Raw genomic sequence first — 25,672 nt, forward strand, 5'->3', positions numbered from 1 at the left:
CTCAAGAGTCCCCAAAGAACACTTCTGCGGCACAGTGAGAGTCTCAGAGGTATGCAAGGTTGGTGACCTGTCCTGCCTTGGGGTCTGAGGGGCTGATGAGAGAGATGAGTGACCCAGAATGGAAATGAGGCTCCAATAGGAGTCAAGACTCAGGAGTCTGAAGGTTCAGCTGTCTGAATTTTCATGTCTGCATCTCTGTCTGTAAAGCTCTTTCTTTCTGTGCCTGTCCCAGTAAGCAACACTGGGTCTTGAGGGCCTGGGAAAGAGCAGGGACATTGCATGTATGGGCGTGGCCCCGTGTTGTGAGGCGGGGTTTAAGGCTCAGCCTGGAGCTTATAAAAGGTTTGGGGCTCAGCCAGGCAGTTTAAAGGGCTGGAGCTGTCAGACTGCACTGTCAAAGCACCTGCAGATCTGGATTGAGCGAGGCAGGCTGAAACCTGGGTGAGTGTCTTGGGTGAGTGTGTGGGTCCAGCGGCTGTGGCCTGAGCCGGGTGGGGCAAACATCTGAGGGCACAGCCAATTCCAGGACCCCACTGACACAACCAACGCTGAGGTTGAATGACCAGGACAGTAGGTGTAGGGAGATGCCGGTGTATCCCCGAAGGTTGCTGGGGTTATGACCATTTTAATTTTCCGAGTGAGCCCTGATGTCCTGGGAGTGACTTATTTTTGAGTGCTGGTGGTGGAGGTGGGATGCTTCTTGGACCAAAGATTCCTGCTCTGGGACACCTCCCTATAGGGACTGCCTGAGTCTCCGAAATATTGTCTTGAAGGGGAGGCCCCGAGCTGGGGCTTTAGTTACGTGGTAAAATTTTTTTTTTCAGCATACTTGAAGTTGTCTATCTTGCCAATGGTTCTTTGCTTGTGGTCCAGACTCCAGTAGGAATGCTGTGTCCATCCATAGACATGTCAACATTTATTTCCAAGTTCCCTTCTTTGAAAATAAAATCGCGGCTCAGCCCCTCTGCTTTTGGCTCTAGAAGTCGGATAAAGGTGGCATTTGTTCCATAAGTGTTGTCTGGTGTCTTAGGGTCCTGGCTCACAGCCGTTTAGAACCATTGATGGGCTGGTCAGCTTGGTCCTTGCAAGGGGCTGTGTGGCTTACTACCTGCAGGATCTCTGGCTTGAGTGACAGATAGAGAGGGACAGGCTGTCTTTGGCCTCTGCATGGGCAAGTAGGGGGTCCACTCAGAGTCCCTTTATTGGTTGATCTGCCTCCACAGTTCATTGTGTGTCCCTTGCCACACAGTTAAGTTCCCTTTCCATGCATTCCCTCCTCTCCCAGTTTCTGTGCCTCGGAGCTGATTCCAGGAACAGCTTGAAATGTCTAATGTCTCACACACACGTGGGGGGTGGGGCTGAGGACTGGAGAAAGAGACCACATATCTGTGGACACTCAGTGGGCAAGCTGGGATTGGAACAAACAAACCCTGGCTGACCTCAAAATCCTGGGCCACTTTCTGATGGCCCCGGCATCTCTATAGAGGCCAGCTTGGGTTTCTGAGGGTAACATTAGCTGTGGGCTCATGTCTTGGCTGTGACCAGAGTTGGTAACCACAGAGTGGCTTGGATGACCTGGGAGACATTCAGAAAATGAGACTTCATCTCTCCTCCCTAACTAGCCTTGGACTTTGTTCTGCAAATCCCAGATGTTCAGGTAGCAGGGATAAAGATGTTGACAGTAACAAGTGAGACTCTGCTTGAGAGTGAGTGAGCACTTTAAATATTCAGTGTTTTTTGTTGTTATTGTTGTTTTACTTTGTGTGTGTGTGTGTGTGTGTGTGTGTGTGTGTGTGTGTGTGTGTGTGTGTCTCGGCACAAGTGTGAAAGCTAGAGAACAACTTTTGGCAGTCTGTTCTCTCCTTCAAGCATGTGGGTGTCAGGGACTGAACCCAGGTTGTCAGGCTTGGCAGCGGGTACTTTTACCCACTGAGCCGTTGTGGTGGCTCATAAATATTCTCTATGTCATCATATCTCTGTGAGGTGGAGAAATGTGGTTTCTGTCTGAAGCAACTGGGGCTCAGAGAGGTGTGGACACTTGCCTCAAGCCACACAGCTACAAGGGAGAAAGCTCTATAAAATCCTTTCTATGGCTCATGTCCAAGTGTGGCCATGTTAGCAATGGCATGCAGAGGTCATCACATCCCAGGTTGCCACTACCTTAAAACTTCTTTTAAAGGCAGGATCTATTTTGGGACAAAGAATACATATGCTTCAAACATTTTTTTCCCCCCAAGACAGGGTTTCTCTGGGTGGCCTTGGCTGTCCTGGACTTGTATTGTAGTTCAGGTTGGGCTTGAACTCAGAGATCTGCCTGCCTCTGCCTCCTGAGTTCCTGGGATTAAAGGCGTGCACCACCACGCCCGGCTCACAAGCTTCAAACTTTTATGGGACTCTTCTCTACTCAGTTTGACAACTTGGTTCTGTCCTCATTGATCCTGAGCTTTTCCCCAGATTTTCAGAAATTTGGGGCACCCAGTGTGGAGAAACAAACCTAAACAGTTATTTTCAACTCAGTCCTGGAGTCTGGTTCTTTGGTGAAGGAGAGGAGTCCCTACGGGGAATCAAGGGTAGGCTGAGTGAGACAGGAAGCAGGTTGCCTTGACTATTGGCCTGGAGAGGGAGGCTGGTTTGTGGGGTGATGTATCAACTTCAGGATGTTCCTATGTCAAGCTCTGGCCAATGCTTGGCACTCAGGAAGAGGCATGTATGCAGTATCTGGCACTGGCTAGGGTCCATATCCCGAGTTTTCTTGTGAGTCCACACACCTTGTATAACAAGTTCCTGGCTGGCAGCTTGCCAGCCCAACCTGACAAACCAGTGCTCCCTGGGTGTGGGCTGGGCTGGGCTGTAAGGCTGGTTGCTGGTGCTACTGATGCCAGATAAGGCAGTGTCGGCAGAATGGGCAGAGCGTTGTGACAAGGCAGGCTGGGCATCTTGATGACACTGGAACGACAGTAGGGGCTGGTTCAGGGAAATAATGGCCCTACCAGCCTTCCTAGGGTGCAGGCTTAGACTTTGTTCCAACTTGTATTTTGTTGAGTGTCTCTTGTAAGCCCAGGCTGGTCTCAAACCGAGTATCTGAGGATGACTTTGAACTTCTGATCCACCTGCCTCTACCTCCCAGGTGCTGGGATTACAGGCATACGCCACTACGGCTGGTTTTCTATGATGCTCTAAAATAAACCCAGGGCTTCTCGAATACTAGGCGAGCATCCCACCAACTGAGCTACTAAGCTGTGGGAGGAGATTCATGCCTGCTATCCCAGCATTTTAGCAGCTGAGGCAGGATATTGAGTTCCAGGCCAGGCCAGCCTGGATTATAAAGTTTGGCCTAGGCTGAGCTATGAGACTCTATTTCTTCTTCTTCTTCTTCTTCTTCTTCTTCTTCTTCTTCTTCTTCTTCTTCTTCTTCTTCTTCTTCTTCTTCTTCTTCTCCTCCTCCTCCTCCTCCTCCTCCTCCTCCTCCTCCTCCTCCTCTTCCTCTTCCTCCTCCTCTTCTTCCTCCTCCTCCTCCTCCTCCTTCTTCTTCTTTGTAGCCTTGGCGGTCCTGGAACTTGGTTTATAGACCAGGTTGGCCTTGAACTCAGAGATCTGGCTGCCTCTCTCTTCTGAGTGCTAGGATTAAAAGTGTGTACCACCACTGTCCAGTGAGACACTATCTCAATACCAAACCACTGAACTCTCTCCAACAACTTCAAGAGATAAACCCAGTTGCTGTTAATATTGCTATATTTTCTTCTCTCTTCTTTCTTTCTTTCTTTCTTTCTTTCTTTCTTTCTTTCTTTGATACAAGGTCTCACTATGTAGCTTTGGCTGTCCTGGAACTCACTTTGTAGACCAGGTTGGCCTTGAACTCACCGAGATATACCTGCCTCTGCCTTCTGAGTGAACCCAGACCAAAATTCTTAAATGTTATTACATTCATTTATAGGTGTGCATGTGTGTGTGTGTGTGTGTGTGTGTGTGTGTGTGTGTGTGGTGTTGGCAAGTGCCTTTACACATGGAGCCTGAGCCTTCTTTCTGTATAGCCCAGACTGGCCTCAGACTCTTGGTCAGACTGCATTCTACCTCAGCCTTCCAAATGCTTCGGTTGCAGCCTGCACCACCACACCTGGCCACTGTGCTGCTGTGTCCTTCCCCCTCCCCCCCTCCATTTTTTAATGATGTGTGCGAGCGCGTGTGGTTGTGCATATGAGTGTAGGTACTTGTGGAGGCCAGAAAGGGGTGTTGGCTTCCCCTGTAGTGAAGTCATAGGCACTTGTGAGAAACACAGCGTGGGTGCTGGGAACTGAACTCTGGTCCTCTTGAAGAGTAGTACGTGCTTTTAATCTGGGTCCCAGACATTGCCCTGAGGTCATCAGGCTTGTGTGGCCAACACTTCTACCCACTCAACTATCTTTTTTGGCCCCCACATGTGTATCTTTTATTGAGGCTTAGTTAATCACTATGAAATGAACTTTTTTGATGTTAAGGACTGAATCCATGGCCTTGCACATAACTGTTAGGCCTTTGCACAATCTGTCATGTGTTTTGCACATGCTGTGCTCACACTCTACCCCTTATCTGTATTCCTCCATTGTGGAGAGAAAGACCTCTGTTATAGTGCACAGTTTACAGACATGTGATTCTAGTCCTTTGAAAAGTGGTGGGCACTGCCCATTAGCAGTCATTTCCCATCCCCCCATCCCCCCACCTCCCCCCCCCATCCCCGATATTCACTAGTCGGCTTTTCATCTCTGTGGGTTTTTGTATTCTGGACATTTCTTACCTCTAGGGTCATAGATGGCATGTGTGGCCTTTATGTCTGGCATCTTTCACTTAGAATCATGTTTTCAGGCCTGCTCATGTTCTAGCATTAGAAAAGCCTCATTCTTTTTCATGTCTGAATAGCATTCCATTGTATGATTATGTCATAGGTGATCTATCTTTTCATCTCTGGTGTGCACTTAGAGTTTTCCTCTTTTTGACAGTTGTAAATCATACTGGTATGAAAATTCTTTGGATACTTCCTTACAGTTTTTGGGTATACACCTAAAAATGGAATTGCTTGGTTACATGCTAATTTAAGGGTTAACTTTATGAGAACCAATGAAATTTTTCCTGTGGTAGTCATATTTCAAAACAACTTTTTTTCCCTCTGAGACAAGGTTTCTCTGTGTAGCCTTGGCTATCCTGGACTTCCTTTGTAGACCAGGCTGGCCTTGAGCTCACAGGGGTCTGCCTGCCTCTGCCTCCCTGAGTGCTGGGATTACACGTGTGCACCATCACACTTGGTGATTTTCTTAAATTTAAAGACAGGATAGCTCTGGCTCACCTGGAACTCACTATACAATCCTGGTGGGCTTCAAACTCACAGAGTGAGTCTCAAGTGCTGGGATTAAAGGCCCACGGGAAGATTGAAAGATTCAAACACCTTGACAGAATATTTTTTTTCCCACCACGTGGATGCCAGGGATTGACAGCAGGTTGTTGGGCTTGTCAGCAAGCACCTTTACCTGTGAGTCACCTTGCTGACCCTCAAAACTTTGTGTATGTGTGTACACTCATGTGCACACATGCGTATGAATGCACGCCTGAGAATCTATTTGTAGGTGTGCATGTGGAGGCCAGAGAAGGAACTCATTCTCCAATTTATTTCCAATTGAAACAAGATCTCTTGCTAAACCTGGGGCTCACTAATGTTGGGATAGACTGACCATCAACAAGCCTCACCTACCCTCCTGGGTGCATTGGGGCTCTAGGTTTATGCAGCCATGTCAGCTGTGGGGGCTAGACACCTGATCTGAGCGCTCTCATACTTGCTTATAAAGTGCTTTTACCCACTGAGCTATTCCCCAGCCCTTTCTTTCTTTCTTTCTTTCTTTCTTTCTTTCTTTCTTTCTTTCTTTCTTTCTTTTGAAATGGGGTCTGAATCTGTAGCCCAGGCTTGGTTGGAGGTCATGATTGTCCTAGAATTATAGATAAATTTCTTATTGTATTTGTTAGCCCTTGCCTTTAATCCCAGCACTTGGGAGGCAGAGGCCGGCAGATCTCTGCAAGTTCAAGGCCAGCCTGGTCTATAGAGTAAGCTCTATTTTGACATATTTTGACTCTATCTAAAAACAATCCAACAAGACGAAAGCAAAGCATCTATTTATATTGCTTTGGTAACACATATGCCTTGGTGTATATGTGGGGTCCAAAGGACAACCTGCAGGAGTTGATTCTCTACTTCTACATGTGGAGTTGGGAGGGTGAACTTGGGTTGCCAGACTCGGTTTTTCTTTTCTTTCTCTTTCTTTCTTTCTCTCTCTCTCTCTCTCTCTCTTTTTTTTTTTTTTTTTTGGTTTTTCAAGACAGGGTTTCTCTGTGTAGCCTTGGCTATCCTGGACTCTCTTTGTAGACCAGGCTGGCCTTGAACTCACAGCATTCTGCCTGCCTCTGCCTCCCAAGTTCTGGGATTAAAGGTGTGCACCACCACTGCCTGGCTGGGTTGCCAGACTTGGAAGCAAGCATTTTTATCTGCTGAACCAGGCCCCTGAATGTGTTGTTTATCAAGGCCTTTCCTGGGCATACAATGTCCCTTTTTTGGACTGTCCATAACAATGGCCATCATTCACACTTTTTCAGATGAGGAGCCACCTCACACAAGAGGCTCACTTGGAGAGCACAGCACCTCCTCCTCCTCCCAGGGGTAGAACTGGGAGTGTGACTTCAGGTGGGCTGGAGCCCACACTTGGCATGGCATGAGGTGAGGCAGGCACAGGGCTGCAGAACCCTTCTTACCCTTGTGCAGTGAGTGCCCCCTGGTGTACCCAGCCCCGAGAGCCAAAGCCAGGAGTCCTTTAGCCAAGATCCCTTCACATGGCAATCTGGGTTTCCAGGGCCAAGACCTCAGCTTGATGTGGCTTTTGCTGTGCTTGCACTGAGTTGTCAGCTGGCTTCCTCCTAAGGCTCCTGGCCAGAGGAAATGGATGAGTGTAAAAGCTACAGCCTACGGCTGGTGCTCACTCATTCTGAGAGTGATGGGAGGGCGGAGGCTGACTGGGGTGAAAGGAAATAGGCAATGTTGATGGGGCTGGGCTTGGCAGGGAGAAGGAGCTGATGTGGGCAGAGCAGGGGAAAGGCATGTGAGCGAAGGGAACAGCCTATCCAAAAGCTTAGAGGTAAGAACCAGCTTGGCCTGAGGCTGGAGTGGGAAGGAGTTGTCAAGTACCATGAATAAAGAGGAGGGGGTGGAAGACAGAATTAGGAAAAACAGGGGCCAGGTCATACAGTGTGTCATGGTCCAGGCAAGGTGTCTGAATGTCACTCAGGGGAGGATTTTGAGCAGGGGGTGTTTATGATTTGATTTAAATTTTATATTTTAAAAAACATATGTAGCGTGTGTGTGTGTGTGTGTGTGTGTGTGTGTGTGTGTGTGTGTGTGTGTGTAATGGAGCAGGTATAGAGATCAGAGGACAACTTTTGGCTGTTGATTGTCTTCCACCATGTGGGTCCCAGGAATAGAACCCAAGGTAGTCAGGTTTAGCCCCAAGCCCTTTTATCTGCTGAGCCATCTTGCCGGCCCCTGAATTTATTTCCAGAAGATGCTTTTAGCTTCTGTGTGTAGCACGGAGCACTGTGGGAGCAAGGGCAAACCAGTGGGAGAGCGCCACTGTGGCAGGCAGCTGTGGAGTGGGAAGATGAACATGAAGAAGAACCGCTCCGCATTGCAAGCGTAGATATCACGTATCACATGCCTTTGAGGTGAGGATTGTGAAACTTGCGTTTCTGTTGATCATTGATGCAACTGGAACTGATCAAGACTAGTCACTGAATACATTTGTTGAGTTGACCTACTTGGAAAAAAGAGAATTTTTTTTGAGGAGGGGGCTTTGTAACCTAAAACGTCCTCCGTTTCCTTTTGCTTAAAACTATATAAAAGCATTCTATTGTAGTGGTGTTTATTATGGAAATTGTATTGCTATATATGATTTTTTTCTAGTATTTTAAAATATTCATTTTTGTTTGTTTGTTTGTATGTTTGGTTTTGGTTTTTTTGAGACAGGGTTTCTCTGTGTAACCTTGGCTGTCCTGGACTCACTTTGTAGACCAGGCTGACCTCGAACTCACAGTGATCCGCCTGCCTCTGCCTCCCAAGTGCTGGGATTAAAGGTGTGTGCCACGACCGCATGGCTAAATATTCATTTTTAAAGATACACACAAGCACACACACACACAGACACACACAGACACACACACACACACACACACACACACACACACACACACACACACGCGCGCAAGCACACACGAATGCAGTGCCTTTAGAAACCAGAGGTGTGGGCTGGAGAGATGCTTAAGAGCACCGGCTGTTCTTCCAGAGGTCCCGAGTTCAATTCCCAGCAACCACATGGTGGCTCACAACCATCTATGATGAGATCTGGTGTCCCCTTCTGGCTCTGGTGTGCAGGCCAAACACTGTATACATAATAAATAAATACATCTTTAAAAAATAAAATAAAAGAAACCAGGAGTGTGGGGATCCTCTGGAGCAGGAGTTATACGGGGTTGTGAGCTGGTTATTGTGGGTGCTGGGAACTGAACTCAGGTCCTCTGTAAGAGCAAATGTTTTGTTTTGTTTTTTTTTAACTGCAGAGCCATCTCCCCAGCCCCAAGAGATTTATTATTATTATTTTTTTAAATAAAATCATGTTTAGTTTGAATGTAAAAAGGAGGTGATGTGAAATCTAAGAGTTGGGATTCTCCCAAACACATTAGGGAAAAACTCATTGCTGGGTACCAAGGCATGGGAATCTGCTCTGCTATGAGATTGCTGGAGGCCTGGGAATGGTGTGGGGTTGGGAGTGGTGTGGGGTTCCCCAGACATGTGCACAGGAAGAAGGGGAGAGAATAAAGCTAAGAAGTCCCAACATCTATGACTAGTATGACAAAGAAGACTGTACACTGGATTGGGGGACAGGACCCTGGGTGAGGAAGAGAGTGTTGCAAGTGGGAACACCTACGGGGCTCTGGAGCCAGACTGAAGATGGTGCGGATCCATGGAGGGTGCTAGAGCAAGCATTTAGGAAGCTGGTAATGTAGGGCTGGGGAGATGGGTTTAGCTGGTCGGCATGCAGATCTGAGCTCAGTTCTCAGCATCCACAGGAAAAGCTGGGTACCAAAGTCTGAGTCTTCCCCTCTGGGGAAGCAGAGACAGGAGGATCCATGACACTGGCTGGCCAGCTAGCTTATTGAACCGGCGAGCTGCAGGTTCAGCGAGAAACAGTGGTAGTGGTAGCCCTGGGAGGAAGATGGAGAACAACTGAGAACGAAGTCTGATGCGCTTTACACAAACACACACAGGAGCTGAAAGAAAGAAAAGAGAAAGCTATCAGTGGCGGTGTATGCTTGTGATCCCTACACTTCGAAGAAGCAGAAGCTGTAGTTGAAAGCTAGCTTGGGCTACATAAAGTAAACAAACAAGCCGATAAATGAACACACAAGAAATGGATCTTGGGAGACGGCTCAGTGGGTAAAGGCGCTTGCCGCCAAGCCTGACCACTTGAATTCACTCCCTAGGGCTGACCAGGGAAAAGCAGCTGCCGAAGGCTGGCTTCTGTCTCCACACGCGCATGGTGGTGGTGTACTTGCCTCCTCAGTAAATACAGAAATAAATATGTGTAACTTAAAAATAAGACAAAGACAGAAGAAGAAGGGAGGGGAAGGGAAGAAGGAAAGAAGAAGGGAAGGCAGATTCCGGGGATTAGAAAGTACCACGTTGGAGAGATGGTTCAACAGGAGAATCTACATGCCATATATGTTTGGTAGCCAGAGTTTGATCCCTTGATCCTGTATGGTGCATGCAGAGGACTGAATTTTGCAAACTGTCCTCTGACCTCAGCATGGAGCCATGACACACAAATAAATAAATATGTGTAAAATTTACCGAAAGAGCCGGGCGATGGTGGCAGCACATGCCTTTAATCCCAGCACTTGGGAGGCAGAGGCAGGTGGATCCCTATGAGTTCAAGGCCAGCCTGCTCTACTATGTGAGTCCAAGACAGCCAAGGCTACAGAGAGAAAGCCTGTCTCAAAAAAAAAAAAAACAACAAAAACAACAAAAACCAAAACAAAACAGAAACCAACATACCAAAAGAATGTTCCTAAATGCCATGCTCCCTGCTCTCTTGGCAGCCTCACTTGGCAACCTTGTGCTTGGCTGCAACACTGCCGTAAGTGGTCTGACTCCTCCCTCAAGAGCCAGGGCTATGTCTTTCATGTTCATCACTTTAATCCCGACGCCTAGAACTGAGTCACACATGTTGCAGGGCTTCTGAAAACTAACCAGCTTTCTGAAGAAAAACATGTGGGGTACTTAGTGAGGGTGTGGTGGGCGGAGGCACTCTGGGAAAGGTTTCAATGGATGGGATCAATTACTCTCTGACTTTCTCATCAGCTCCTTTTAAGTTATTAGACAAATAAAGAGTTATGGATATGTCTTAGGGGTGTGTGCCCCTGGGAGCGGGCCAGGTGAAATGCTACTCAGTTTTTCTTTTCTTTAAGGTTAATTTTAAGCATATAAATATTTTGCCTGCATATTTGCCTGTGCATCACATGTATGCCGGGCATCCAAGGAGGTCAGAAGAGGGAGGGCATTGCATCTCCTGGAACTGGAGTTGTGGACAGTTGGGAGCCACCATATATGTGCTGAAAGGTGAACCCAGGTCCTCTGTTAGAGCAGCTGACACTCTATTAAGACTCTGAGTCATTTCTCCAGCCACCCCGCCTTTAAAGATTTATTTTACTTTTAAAAAAAATTCTTATTTCAAGACAGGGTTTCTGTGTGTAGCCATGGCTGTCCTGGACTCACTTTGTAGACCAGGCTGGCCTTGAACTCCCAGCGATCCTCTTACCTCTGCCTCCTGAGTGCTGGGATTACAGTCATGCACCACCATGCCCGGCTAAATATTTATTTTTATCACTTAAAAAATTTATGTGTGTGTATGCATGTCTGTGTCTGTGTCTGCATGTGCTTGTTAATACAGGTGCCCACAGAGGCAGAGGCATTAGATCCCATGGCACTGCAGTTACAGATGGTTGTGAGCTGTCTGGCATTGGAAGTCAAACCCAGGTTTTATGGAAAAGCAGTATGGCCCTCATAGTTATTTTTGTTAGCTATTTATTTATTTATTTATTTATTTATTTATTTATTTTGTTGTGACCTTTTGGAGATCGAATAACTCTTTCACAGGAGTCCCCTAAGACCATCAGAAAGCACAGATTTTTTTAAAAAAATTATGATTCATTACAGTTATGAAGTAGCAATAAAAGTAATTTTATAGTTGTGGTCACCACAATACGAGGGACTGTATTAAAGGGTCGCAGTGGGAGGAAGGCTGAGAACCACTGCCTTAGCATACAATGTAGCTGAGGATTGCCTTGGAACCCTGACCTTCCTGCCTAAAGTGCTATGCCCACAGGAACTGACCCCTCTGTCCGACCGACCCTGTAGTGCAGTTCTGGAGATGAAGCCCAGGGCCTCGTGCGCTCTAGGCAAGCGCTCTAACAACTGAGCTGCAGTCTCAACCCCCTCTTTTTTTTATTTATTTATTTTTATTTTTTTATACAGAGTCTCACTCTGTAACCCAGGCTCAGAGTGCCCTTAAGCTGAGAATGATTCACCTGTCTCAGCTTCCAGACTGCTGGCATGACCAGTGCGTGAGCCATCGTGTCTGGCTAGCATGACCCCTCTTGAGCCTGGGACTTGAAACGCAGAGCTGCCGTGTTTCAGTTTGGGAAGCTGCTTACTTTTCCATTCTGCCCATGCCCCAGGGCCTGTCATCAAAGTGTGTGTGTAGGTGTGTGTGTGTGTGTGCGCGCACACATGCCTGAGTGTGGTAAGTGCATGTGGAGGCCAAAAGAGGGCTTTGTCTGTCCTGCTCTCTACTTTCTTCTTGGGGGGGAGGGCGGGGTCTTTCCTGAACCTGGAGTTTGTCATTCTGTCCATTTCTAGCCCCGTGTTTGTGTCTGTCCCCCAACACTGGGGTTATAGGTTCACATGGTCACAGCTGGGGTTTTTTGTTTTTTGTTTTTTTTTTACATTCTATTTCTTTTTTATTTCATGCCACTTATTTTGTGTATGTGCATTTACCCATGGCTCCTGGGTGACATGCCAGAGGACAACTTGTTGCTGTGGTTCTCTTCTTCCACAATGGGATCTGGGGTCAAAGTTAGGCCATCAGGCTTTCAAGAGCATCTGACCTATTACCTAGCATGTCCAATGAACAGCTTCAAATTGTAGCCGAAGGCAATCCACGCAGGTTTTCCCTTTGGAACTGGCTTGGGGCAGAGCTGAGAAGCACAGAGACCGCTCGCCCATTCGCCATCTCCACGCTGTGAAAATGCTGCTCCCATTACACACTCAGAGCACTCGGCTCTCCCTTGTCCTTAGACCCCTCCACTCTGCTTCCCGTCTCCACACCTCAAATGACTCTAGAACCTTCTATAGATAGAACGGCACTACAGGTCTGCTTTCCTGTGTGTTTGTGTCTTGCTTGTTTTACAAGATAGAGTCTCACTATACAGCTCAGATTGACCTTGAATACACAATCCCCCTGCCTCAGCCTCCTAAATGCTGCGGTTATAGTCATGAGCTACGATGTCTAGCTGTTGATCTCTTTGCAATGGGCTTATTTCGCTGAGTGTCATGTCCTCAGGATTCATCCGTATCAAGCACATGCCTGACTTCTCCTTCCTGGTCTTTGCCGAATAACGCATATAGCATCTCTTACTTATCCATTCCCCTGTCTATGAACTGTACGGTGCTTTGTGCTTTTTGTCTGTTGTGGAAAAGTTGCTGTGGACAAGCTGTACAAAGACCTCTTTGTGATGTTTTTCATCTGGATATACACCCAGAGGTGGACTTGCTGGATTGTGTTGTTCTAGGTTTATATCAGTTGTGTGTATGGTGTGTGTGTGTGTGTGTGTGTGTGTGTGTGTGCTTGTGCGCGTGCGTGTGCTTGTGTACATGCCATGGCAGAGGTCAGAGGACAACTTATGGCACTTGATTCTCTCCTTCCTCCTTGTGAGTCCCAGGAATCAAATTCAAGTCATTAGATTTGATCTTGAGTGTCTTTACTCATGGAGTCATCTCTTTGTGTGTGTGTGTGGGGGGGGGGTGGGTGCGTGCACATGCACATGTGTGTTTAATAAAAAGATAAGGTCTCATGTCCCTCAGGCTAGCAGCTGAGTATGGAATTGAACTCCTCATTCTCCTGCCTCAACTTGCTGAGTGCTGAAAAGAGCAGGTGCCACCACCGCACGTGGCCTTCTGTTTAGTGCTCAAAGGAACAGTTGGCGGGCTTTCCAAAGTGGTTCAACTGCTTACATTCTCCTCCGTGGTGCACACAGGTTCCGGTTTCTCCACTTCCTCACTGACATTTTATTTTATTCAACCTTATTTTTGCAGGGCTAGGAATTAAGCTGAGAGCTCTGGGCATGGTGAGGCAGCGGCCTTGCCACTGACCCTCCACCCCGAGCCACACACCGCCTCCCCCACCTCTTATTGGGACATTCTAGGCAGACACTCTACAGCTAATACGTGATCTCGAGACTCATTTTTTCCTTGAATTGGAAATGAGTTGGGATTCAACCTCCTGGTCTGGGTGAGATGATGGCCCGACAGGCCTGTGGCATTTGGTGCTATGTACGGAGAGCACTGTCGCCCTCCTCACTCTCCAGTTCATGTCACTGTTTTACCTCCTGCAGGTGCTGACCCAAAGTCAACAATCCGAGTGCCAGTAACTTCTCTGAGAACAATTTCAGCAAATTCTAGGAAAGAAAGAAAAAAGTCAAGACAATTGAAAGCAGGTACTCAAAAGAGCACGAGTATGAACCTGCCCAAGAGCAGCACATTTTTTCCCCCATTCCTAGAGATGGAAACAGACCAAATATCCATCAACAGATGAGTGGGTGAACCAAAGTGTGGCTCGTCCAGATAATGGGACGTTACTCAGCAGTACAAAGACCACAGAGACCATCCTTGCAAGTGTGGCTGACGTGGAGCAGGTAGAGGGGTTAAGCCAAGCAAGATTGGGGCCATTCATATGAAAGAGAAGAAGCCCATCGAAACGTGAGGGAGACCAGACACTGAGAGAACTGGGTGGGATGGCCTGCCATGTCATCCCGGAACTTAGGAGGTTGTCCTGCAAGAGGATCACATCCAGCCTTAGCTACACAGAGAGGCTGAGGCTACAGGAGACTATGTCTGTCTCAAAAAATTTTTTTCAAACACTATCCACTAAGCGGTCTATCCAGTCCCTCAGACCTTGGATTTTAAAAAAAATCCTCTTGCTTCAGTGTTCTGAGTATCAGGGACTGTTGGCTTGTGCCTCCATGCCCAACTTCCTTCTCAGACTCTAACGTATCGCTATTATATTTCAATGAACTTCAAACCAAATGTATTGCACATATGAGAGAGAATTCGTGTTGTCTTCTTGCTGGTTTCTCTTGTCAGAGAAAATTTAGCCTCAGCTTCCTGAGGACTGGGAATATAAACGTGAGCCACCATGCTTGGCCTGCCACTTATTTATTTTTCTGCGTTTGACTTATTTCCCTTGCATTGTGCCACAAACCTGCAGTCCGTTACTTTTAGCCTTCGAAGGCACCTGTGCAAGAGTGCACATAGCCACACACAGACACATACACACAGTCAAACATTTACGTTTCCAAAAATTAAGAACAATGATGCTGTGTATTTTATGAACGTTCACTTTAATTGAAAAGAAGTTAAGAGGGAAAAATAAGAAAGGGAAGGGAGAAAGCCAATCGGGAAAGTTCTTGCTTTGGCCTGCTGGAGTTAATCCTGCTGGAAACTCCATCACATAGAATATGCTAGAATACACGTCTCAGTGCTAATACACACACACACACACACACACACACACACACACACACACACACACACACACACATACACACACCAGACAGGAGGGAGGGAGAGAGGGAGAGGGAGTTCTGGAGTGTGATTTGCCAAGACCCTTGGGCCGTTGGTTGAGTGCTACTTTGTGTGTGTGCTGCTTCCCAGGTCTCTGACTATCTGTGTTCAGGCAGAGAAAGCCCTGTGACAGGAGGATCAAGAGGGTTCTCTGGGGCAAGGGACATGGAGGGAGGTGGGAGCACCTGCTGGGTACAGCATCTCCAGTACTATAAAATAAATAACAAATAAACACATACATAAATACGCAAACACATAGGCAAACAAATAGAAAAGAAAATAAGGGGGAAGTAGGGGCAGAGAGATGGCTCAGCAGTCAAAAGCATTTGCTTCTGTTCCAGAGGACTTGAGTTTGAGGCCCCCTGCATCCATTACAGGTGGCTCACAACACCTTGCAACCGCTAAGTACTCTGCCTCTAGAGGCACCACACTCAAAGGCATAACCCCTTCACCCCACATATACACATAATTAAACATTAAGACCTTTTTTTAAAAGTTAACTTTCTTTCTTTCTTTCAAGATATATTTACTTATTATTTACACAGTATTCTCCCTTATGTGTGCCTGCCTGCCAGAAGAGAGCATTAGATCACATTATAGATGATTGTGAGCCACCATGTGATTGCTGGGAATTGAACTCAGGACTTTTGGAGGAATAGACCGTGCTCTCTCTCTCCAGCTCCTTTCTTTCTTTCTTTCTTTTTTTCTTTCTTTCTCTCTCTCTCTCTCTCTCTCTCTCTCTCTCTCTCTCTCTCTCCCTCTCTCTTTCTTTCTTTCTTTCTTTCTTTCTTTCTTTCTCTTTCTTTTGAGAAAAGGGTTCTCTGTGCAGCCTTGACTGTCTTGGAACTCACGATTTAGACCAGGATAGTCTTGAACTCTGAGATCTGCCTGCCTCTGCCTCTCAAGTGCTAGGGTTAAAGGTGTGTGCCACCATTGCTGGACGCCAGTCTTGTTTTTGTTTGTTTGTTTGTTAAAGAAAGATGTTTGTGGTGACAAAGTGAAGTTTGTGGTTGAGCCGGGAGAGACTCTGAGGAGCTTCCTGTGTATGAGGCAGGCAAGCTGGAGCCTGCTCCCTTCCCGCCTGCGCTGATTGGTGTGTCTCTTAGGATGCTGCCCATCACGGACTACCTGTTGCACCTGCTGGGACTGGAGAAGACGGCCTTCCGAGTGTATGCTGTGTCAGCTCTGCTGCTTTCCCTCCTTTTCTTCCTCTTCCGCCTGCTGCTGAAGTTATTCAAATTATTCTGGGACTTCCGAGTCACCTGTCGCAGGCTGAGCTGTTTCCCGGAACCTCCCGGCCGCCACTGGCTGCTGGGCCATATGACCTTGGTGAGTGTCCAGGAACAGAGCTGGGAAGACCGGGTTAGAAGCAGATTCTCTGTGTGGAGTAGGGCAAGCAATTTTCCCAGGGGCACACCGTTGGGAGGAGGCAGGGCTAACTATAATGCTAAGTCAGCTGGCTAGCTTTCATAGTCTTGGAAGCTGTGATGCAGGTCGCTGAGGGCTGAGTGGTGCCATCAGTGTCGTACTCAGAGCCGACTGTTACAGTAGAGACATACCAGGCACTTCGTGGACCCACTTGTGCAGTTGTGGCATGCATTACAGTTATGAGCGTGACCAATTGCTTTTAGCAGAAAATTATCCATGCCTAGAACAACAACATGGGGCTGGAGAGATGGCTCAGTGGTGATTAAGAGCAGTGAACGATTTTCCAGAGGACCAGAATTCAATTCACAGCACCCACATGGTGGCTCACAATTGTCTGTAGCTCCAAGATTCGACACCCTCACACAGACATACATGTAGGCAAAACACCAGTGCACATGAAATAAGAATAAATTATTACTATTTTAAAATACATTTTATTAATTTATTCATATTACATCTAAATTGTTATCCCATCCCTAAGAATAAATTATTTAAAAAAAATAAAACAAATAAAAATAACGATGAGTTCTTTCTGTAGTTCTAGAGCTACCAACGAAGCAGTGAAATACTGATACCCACAATATTTGAGTCCCAGGGCCCAGAGTGGGGTCAGGGAGGGGGCTACTGGAGATTTTGTTTCTTTAACCTTACCTGTTGGGGTTGGCTTTCTCTTGTTCTTTTGTTTGTTTTGAACAAGGTCTGTCTACGTAGCCCCTACTGCCCTTGAACTTGCTATGTAGACCAGGCTGGTCTTGAACTGACAGTGACTTGCCTGCCTCTGTTTCTCAAATGCTGGGATTAAAGATGTACACTATCATACCTGGCTACACTATGACACTCACTGGGATTCAAACTCTCTCCTTATATTTGATTTAAAAAACAAAGTCTTGTCATGTAGGTCAGGCTAACCCAAACCTGACACTCTTGCCTTCGCCCTTGAGTGCTGGGATTACAGACATACGTCAGCATGCCTGACTTATCCATTTTTGTCTTCAGTTTTTACTTTGAGGTTGTCTCGCTCTGTAGCTCAGCCTGGCCTGGAATTCCTATGTAGCCCAGGCTAGCCTCAAGCTCACAGTGAATCCTCTTGCCTCAGCCTCATGAGTATTGAAATTTCAGTTGTGAGCAACCATATCTGAGACAGCAAAAGTCTCTTTAAAAAGATGGGGAACTAAGCACGAATGGAGAGGGCCAGCTTGGGGCCACACCTACGACCCACTCAAGGCATAAAGCCTGGTTTGTATGATGACACACCTCTGGTCCAAGTTACTCAGGGAGCTGAGTAAGAATGATCATCTGAACACAGGAGCTCATGTTGGAAGACCTCGTCTTCTGCACCTAGGCTGGCTTTGAGGTTGCGACCTCCTAACTCTCCGGAGAAATTCTGGGTTCTCATCATGACCCTCTCCTCCCCACACACCGCCATCCCTCCCCATCACCAGTGGTTTTTCAGCTCGTGAGTCACAACCCTTTGGCGGTCGAATGACCCTTTCACTGGGGTCACACAAGACCATTGAAAAACACAGACGTTTATATCATGATTCATAAAAATAGCAAAATGACACTTATGAGGTAGCAACGAAAATAATTTTATGGTTGGGGTCACCACCACCACCACCACATGAAGAACTGTGTTAAAGGGTCGCAGCTCCCGAAGGTTGAGAACCACTGATCTAGAAGAAGGGTAGGGTTCAAAGCCTTTTGAACTGGGAACCCCAACCTCTTGACATGTCCCTGCACCCCCCTGCAGTCTCCAGAACTGACTTCCTGTTTCTCACCTCCAACTTTCCTCTCTCTCTCTGGTCCTTTGTGAAATTGCATCTTCTTTCCAAATATCTTTATCTTCTAGATGAATTTTCATGCTAATCTCCAAGAGGATTTCTGCAGGGACTCACTCTGCAACCTGAGTTACAACAGCTATTATTACCTTCCTGAGAGCTGGGGTTACAGGTGTTCAATACCACGCCCAGCTTGTGTGTGCGCTGTCTCTCTGTCTGTCTTTCTGTCTGTCTGTCTGTCTGTCTGTCTCTTTCTCTCTCTGTCTCTGTCTGTCTTTCTCTCTTTCTCTCTGCCTCACAAAATTCATACAACATCATCTGATCTCAAACCTTTTATGTAGCTAAAGATGATGTGGAATTTCTGGTCCTCCTGCCTCTGCCTGCCCAGTGCTGGTAGAGCAGACATTTGCCACCATACATGGTTTAACAGTATTTTTGTTGTTGTTGTTGTTGTTTATTAGCACTGTATTCTGTTTTCCCTTTCTTTTGCTGTGATAAAACACTCTGATGCAAAGCAACTTAGGGGAGGAGAGGGCTTATCTGACGTCACTTTCAGGTCACAGTTCATCGCTGAGGGAAGCAGAGCGGGAACCGAAGCAGAACCACAGAGAAGCACAGCTTACTGGCTTGTTCCCCCTGTGTGAGGGAGCTTTCTCGTGTAACCCAGGATCACCTGCCCAGAGGTGGTACTGCCCACAGTGGGCCCTGCTACAACAATTAACAAGAAAGACAATTATTCCCCCGACACATAGTTACAGGCCAGCCAGATCTGGCCAATCCCCCAAGTCTTCTCTGCTGTCCAGGTGACATATATCAAATATTTGATTAATGTCACCTTTTATCGTTACTATTCTCTTTCCCCCTCTGCTATTCTGGCTTTGGAATCCAGGTTCTCACACATACTAGGAAAGAGTTGTACTCCTCAGGCTTGTTTCCAAACCCTCACTGGAGCTTCTCCTCAGAGGCTCTATCCCTGAGCCGTGAGCTGAGTCTTTCTTTCTTTCTTCCTTCCTTCCTTCCTTCCTTTCTCTCTTTTTAGTGGAGGGAGACCACATCTTCACTATTCTGGAGGAGAGAGGCAGTAAAGGGAGAGAGGGAAGAAGGGAGGGAAGGAAGGAGGAAGGAAGGGAAGGAGGGAGGGAAGGAGGGAGGGAGGGAAGAAGGGAGGGAGGGAAGGAGGGAGGGAAGGAGGGAGGACTGGAATAAGCTGAGTTGTCATGTCTTCATTGCCCCTTTCTATCTGTCACAGTATCTTCCCAATGAGAAGGGCCTTCAAAATGAGAAGAAAGTGCTGGACACCTTGCACCACATCGTCCTGGCGTGGGCTGGACCTTTCCTGCCTCTCTTGGTGCTTGTACATCCTGATTACATCAAGCCTGTGTTGGGTGCCTCAGGTAGGCAGCTTGGACCTCAGAGTGATGAGTCAGCTTTAAACTCCCAGAACTCCCTCCCCTCACCCCCACCCAGGGTTATAGATATATGGGTGCTCCAAAGGAAGCGCTCCTCAGTAGGGATTTGAGGGATGGATAAAAGTTCACTAAAGCAGGCCAGGCAACGGAGGCTGTGAGAACAACAGGGGCAAAGTGATAGCGGAAGTCACATCTTAGCAGTTTATTCATCCAAGGTTTTGGTAAGTAAGTGCTGCTCAATCAATTTTAGGCCATGACAGTCCCTTCAATAAGACTGTGACATGCTCTTTTTTTTTTTTTTAAGCAGGGCGTGGTGGCACACGCCTTTAATCCCAGCACTCGGGAGGCAGCGGCAGGAGGGTCTCTGTGAGTTCAGGGCCAGCCTGGTCTACAAAGTGAGTCCGGGACAGCCTTAAACAAACAAACAAACAAACAAACAAAACAAAACAAAAAACCAAAACCTGTGGCATGCCTACCTTGACCAAGCATTTCAGTGGCCCAGAGAGCAGCTGCTGACAGGGAGGCAGATGTCGGTACCCCTGCCCGCTGTCCCCACACCCCCCGAGTGTGCTTGGTGAGTTCTCACTCATTCTCACCTCCTAGCTCCAAGGGCTTCCTCTTCCAGGAAGCCCTCCCTAGTCACTCGGGGATCTCTGACTTCTAGATGTACCATTCTCAGTCTTAATCCTGCAGGGTGGGTGAGGCTGGCCTGCTCTAGGCCCTTGAGTGACCTTGCGTGGGTGGAGCTGGTCATCTTCACAGTCAACAGAGGACCCGTTCAGTACTTGGAGACGGAGTCTCTCTCTATAGCTCAGTCTGGTTCACACCAACGACCCTCTCACGTGTGTGCCACCACCATGCTCTCTTGTGCCTTAAAAAGTTTGTTATTACATTTTAGCGTGCATGCGTACATATATCCATAAAATTGCTCTCTCCTTCCACGCTGAGTCCTGAGGGTAGAGGTGAGTCTCTCCGGCTCGGCAGCAAGCACCTCTACCCTGAGAGCCACCTCACTGTTTTGTTTTTTCCTGTCTCTTTTTTATTGCCTTTCCTCTTCTCTTTCTCCCTCCCTTCCTCCCCGATACTCCTCCTCCTCTCCTCCTCAAGTTTCTGGACCGGTTTTAATTCTCCAAATAGAGCCTCAACTGGCGCTCAGGCTCTTGGCAAACAGGTCTGGTTCTCATCTCTCTCTTTCCTCCGCTTTCAGGTCTAGAGCCCTGGCTGCCCCCACTGGAGGAGCAGGATGGAGAGCTTAGAGGGACTGAATGGAGCTGAGTCAGCCTGGAGGGGGTGTGGGGCCTCAGTAGCTTCCAACCCTTCTGCCCCTCCTGTGGGCCTGCCCATCTGCCACTGCCACTGTTGCCCGGGGTGCCCCCACACCCTGCTGTGTTTTTTCTTTATTGAGGAAGAACTGACCCACCAAGTGGACTTTTAGGTGAACCCTCAGTGATGGTTGGGTGTGTTCACAAGGTTGTGCAACAACGTGCTCTCTCTAGTCTCAAAAGCTTTTTCATCATCCCACAGACAGCGTGTGCTGGAAGGCAATTTTTGCCTCTGGTTCCTCCCTGCTGTATCTCTTGGCTCCCGTAACCTGCTTTCTGTCTCGGTGGGCTGGGTGCTTTTAGACTTTTTGGTGTGTGGTTTCTCTCAGCCTCTGGTTTTCCTGGTTTGCCACACCACTGTCCAGATCAGTGCTTTTTATGATTCATCGTATAGGTGGGTCACACTTTGTTTATTCACTTACCTGCTGGCTGCTGCCAGCACTCAGACACAGGGATGCCTTCTCACGTTCCTTCCCTTCCTGCCTTTTGTCCCTTTATCCCTTCCTTTTTTAAAAGTACTTTTTAATTTTTATTATTTATTTATTTTTATTATTTATTTTTTATTTGTGTGTGTGGCTGTCAGAGGACAACTTGTGGGAGTCAGTCCTCCTTCTACTTTTTTTTTAAAGTACTTTTTAATTTTTATTATTTATTTATTTTTATTATTTATTTTTTATTTGTGTGTGTGGCTGTCAGAGGACAACTTGTGGGAATCAGTCCTCCTTCTACCATGTAGGTCTCAGGGATCAAACTCAGACTATTTGTGTTTCGGCTGTGCCTTTAGCCACTGAGCCATCTTACTGGCCTTTCTCTTATCTTTCTACGCCTGATATTAGGTGTAGAGTCCAGGGCCTTGAGCATGGTAGCCAAAACACTCTGCTACTGAGCCCCGGTCCTAGAGCTGACTTTTAAAAATGTTTTGTCATTTTATTTTTTTATTTGTGTAAGCATGGGTGTGAGGCTTGGGAGCAAGCACACTTATCTGCTGACTTATCTTTCGGGCCCAGGGTCTCTTGTTCATTGCTGTTGGCAATGAACAATGTTCGCACCTTCCATCTTACTGTAGGTACCCTGGCTGGCCTTAAAAGGCTCCAGGATATCTGAGCCCAGGGCCCCACACTTGTGGGCCAAGTGTTTTACCTACTGAACCACACTCCCCAGCCCTGTGTTTTCCACAGTGGCAGTGCATTCATTGTTCATTACCTCCCGATTAGTCATCTCACAAATAAGTGACCATTGTAATCAGAGTAACAAGTCAGCCAACTGTCGGTTCTTCAGTCACTAAGACATATGCAGACTTAAGGAGCATCCACCATGTGCCAGGATGGAGGGAAAGCGATATGGCTTGGCAGGAAAGATGTGGCTGCCATGTCAGAGGAGCCTTTCTGAAGCCCCTTCTTTTGAAGTAGCTTTACCGGCCTGGTAGAGGTAGTTTTCCCTTCTAGCATGACCACCGCGGAGGGAAAAGCGGTAAATTGGGGAAGGGACAGATGATAGGGAAGCAGAGGTTCATCGGGGAGAAAGTTTCCTGAAAAAAAGGGTAAATAAAGGCAGGGCTTTGAAGGATGTGTAGGAGTTAGTCAAGGGTAGAGTTCAAGCCAGAGAGGCCTGTCAATCCAGAGCTATCGATGTGGGAAGGCACCAATGGGACCCAGGTGCGCCGGGTTGGGTGAAGTTGATGGCATGCGCAGGGGGAAGCAGGAAATGAGGCTGAGAGTTCAGCAGAAGCTGGACCGGAAAGAAGCTGGCCTTGCACTGTATCCCAGGGTGCTAGAGACAATGGTGGGTATACGAGCCAGGCAGCAGTTGGCCAGATCTGGGTGTCAGTAAGACTCCTGACTAGTTCAGCCTGGATTCCAAACCCAAGAAAGGAGAGAGGTGACTATCCTGCCATCTTGCTTTTGGTGCCACTTCCATTAGGAAGCCGCCTCTGCCTTTCAGTAGCTCTTCCTCTGTGGCTTTCTTAGCACAGGGCACACCTTCTGCCTTTTGGCTTTATGTGGACTACTCCCTCCCTTTCCCACCCTACCCTGGAGCACCTATAGTCAGGGAGTGGAGCTGAGCCATCCTTGGATCACTAACATCGCCTTGCATGGGTTGGGCACAGAAAGGCAACAGAAAGGTGTGCTGATGAAGGATGACTGTGCACACAGTTTGCCAATGCAGGGGAGTGTGCGTTGGTGGCTGAGTCACATTGGGTGTATGTATCTCCTTCTTGGGTGCTTCTCTACTCAAATATTGCTATGGTGTACAAGGAGGGTATATCTACCCGTCCATCCATCCACCCGTCCGTCCGTCCATCCATCCATTTGTTGATCTACCTACCCGACTGTCCACCCATCTATGCATCCATGCATTTATACGTCCATTCACCTATCTGCCTATCCCTCTTTAAATTCATACATCAATCTATTTATATATCCAGTTACCCACCCACTCAGTGATCCATTCACCCATTTATCCACCCACTTCCAACCCATTCATCTTCCTATATATCCATCTGTCCATCCATCTATCCATCCATCCATCCATCCATCCATCCATCCATCCACTCCATCATCCAATCATCCATCTACCTAACATTCACCTACCATGTGCCCATCTTCCTATCCCTCTTCCCATTTCCTTCACTCACACATCCGTCTACCTATCCATCCATCCAACTATCCGCTTCTCCTTTCCTTGCTTCCTTTGCTTTATTCTTTTTAAATTAACAACAAGAGCGCATGTGCACACACACACTTGTAGTCCAAGGAGTATGTCCTTACTGAACCTGAGGCTTGATGTTTTTTCGGCTAGGCTGGTGGCCTGTGAGCCTCAGATATTGTTTTCACTCTCCAGCACTGGGGTCACAGGTGCATGCAGCCATGTCTGGCTTATTTTTTTTTTATAATTACAATTTTTATGTATTTATTTTGTATACTCTGTATTATTTTGTGTGCTTGGGTAGGTGTGAGCCACAGCAGATGGGCAGAGGTGAGGAAACAATTTGCAAGAGTTGGTCTCTCCTTCAACCATGGGCTTCTGGGGATCTACCTCAGGTCTTTAGGCCTGGTGACCTTTACCCACTGAAGCACATCACGGGCACCTGACTTTTGTCCTGGGTTCTGGTGACCGGCATTCAGTCTTTATGTCTGTACAAGTGCTTTTAACCTTCAGAGCCATTTTCCCAGCTCCTGTTTTTTCTTTCATCCATCCACCCTTTGATTCATTCATAGACTGAATGAAAAAGTATTTTTTTGAACCAGAGTCCCAGGTATCCCAGGCTGACTTTGAACTCACTGTATAGCCTAAGGTGATCTTGAACTTTTGAACTTCCTGCGTCCTCCTGGGATTGCAGGCATGTGCCACCAAGCCCAGCTCATTGCATCATCTTCGATTTCTCTGGGTTTCCTCTGCTAGAAGTCTTTGCAACATCATCTACAAAGAGCTGGGATCCACACTTGGTATTCTGAAGCTCATAGTGCCAAATAACACCACCCTCTTTGAAGCTCTTGGGGAACATGGTGTCCCACAGTGACATGGGGTTCATTCCTAGATTTCATCACAAAGCCTATGATTTGCCACTCCACAAAACTAAACAGCACTGAAATACCAAAGCCACCAGTCACAGGAAACTCACCCTGACATCCAGTTGGTGCAGGACACCCTGGTGTCTCCTCCCTTGAAGAACTGCTGGGAGTCTGGCCTCCTAAAGCTGCCATGTCACTTTCCCGGGAGCCCCTTGGCCATCATGGTAGCCAAATCCAGCCAGAAAGCTTAGAAAAGGAGAATGGGGGTCTTCCTGATTTTCTAACCTGTGTCCAGCTCTTGTGTGTGTGTGTATGTGTGTGTGTGTGTGTGTGTGTGTGTGTGTGTGTGCGCGTGTGTACATGCATGTGTGCATGTGGAGGCCTGGAGACAAGCTCAGCTGTCATTCCTCAGGTTCTGTCTGCCTTATTATTATTACTTTTTTCTTTTGAGACAGGGTCTCTCTGTGTAGCCTTGGCTGTCCTGGACTTGCTTTGTAGACCAGGCTGGCCTCGAACTCACAGCGATCCACCTGCCTCTGCCTCCCGAGTGCTGGGATTAAAGGCGTGCGCCACCATTCCTGGCCTGTCCACCCTATTTTTTGAGACAGGATTTCCCACTGGCCTGGAGCTTGCCAAGTAGAACAAAACTGGCTGGCCCATGAGCCCCAGACATTTACTTCTCTTAATCCTTACATAACTGGGATAGTAAATGCAGTTTAAAAAGGTAAATACATTTTAAATTTTGTATGTGGGGAGTGGAGTGGAGGCACTCTGGTGCCGTAGCACATGTTTGGAGGTCAGAGAAGAAGCCACAGGAGTTGGCTCTTTCCACCTTGTGGGACCCAAGATGGGGACTTGGGTTTTCAGTCTTTACCTGCTGAGTCACAACTTCATTGGTTTTGTTGTTATTGTTTAAATATGGGTTCTGTGGACCTTGTGTTTGCAAGGTAAGTGCTTTACCAACCAGCTTTTGGCTTAAATCAGAAAGAATTTCACTATGTATTTATAACAAGCTGACTTCAAGCTTCTGCCTCAGTATCTGGACTTTGGGGAACACAGGCATGCACCCCAACAACCAGGGGCACCTGACCTTGTATAGGGTCAGAGGGGCTCTGCGCTATTGGTCCTGTGTGACAGAGTGGCTGGGGCTTGGAGGGTGGAGCTGTCTGTTTGGAGCAAATGGACCAGGACTGATCACTGCTGGCTTTGAAAATGAGCCCTGTCATGGTGCTGGTGGGTGACAGTGTGTGGCTGGGCAGAG

The 25,672-nt window shown here is 47.4% G+C and overlaps 1 protein-coding gene across 2 annotated transcripts in view; it reads left to right on the forward strand.

Moving 5' to 3' along the window:
* The first annotated feature begins 366 nt into the window (after positions 1–366).
* CYP4F22 (cytochrome P450 family 4 subfamily F member 22) overlaps positions 367–25,672 on the forward strand; it is a 40,683-nt gene continuing 15,377 nt past the window's right edge. The window contains exons 1-4 of one of the 2 annotated variants that reach the window (XM_084759403.1): positions 367–441; positions 13,735–13,836; positions 16,069–16,291; positions 19,418–19,562. In XM_084759403.1, the coding sequence (XP_084615529.1) occupies positions 16,070–16,291; positions 19,418–19,562 (367 nt within the window). In that variant the 5' untranslated portion in view covers positions 367–441; positions 13,735–13,836; position 16,069. Of the gene's footprint in view, positions 455–13,734; positions 13,837–16,068; positions 16,292–19,417; positions 19,563–25,672 lie in introns of both variants that reach the window. The other variant, XM_084759404.1, reaches the window with a different exon arrangement.

The sequence above is a fragment of the Acomys minous genome, assembly GCF_964271855.1.
Source record: "Acomys minous genome assembly, chromosome: 15".
Lineage (NCBI taxonomy): Eukaryota > Metazoa > Chordata > Mammalia > Rodentia > Muridae > Acomys > Acomys minous.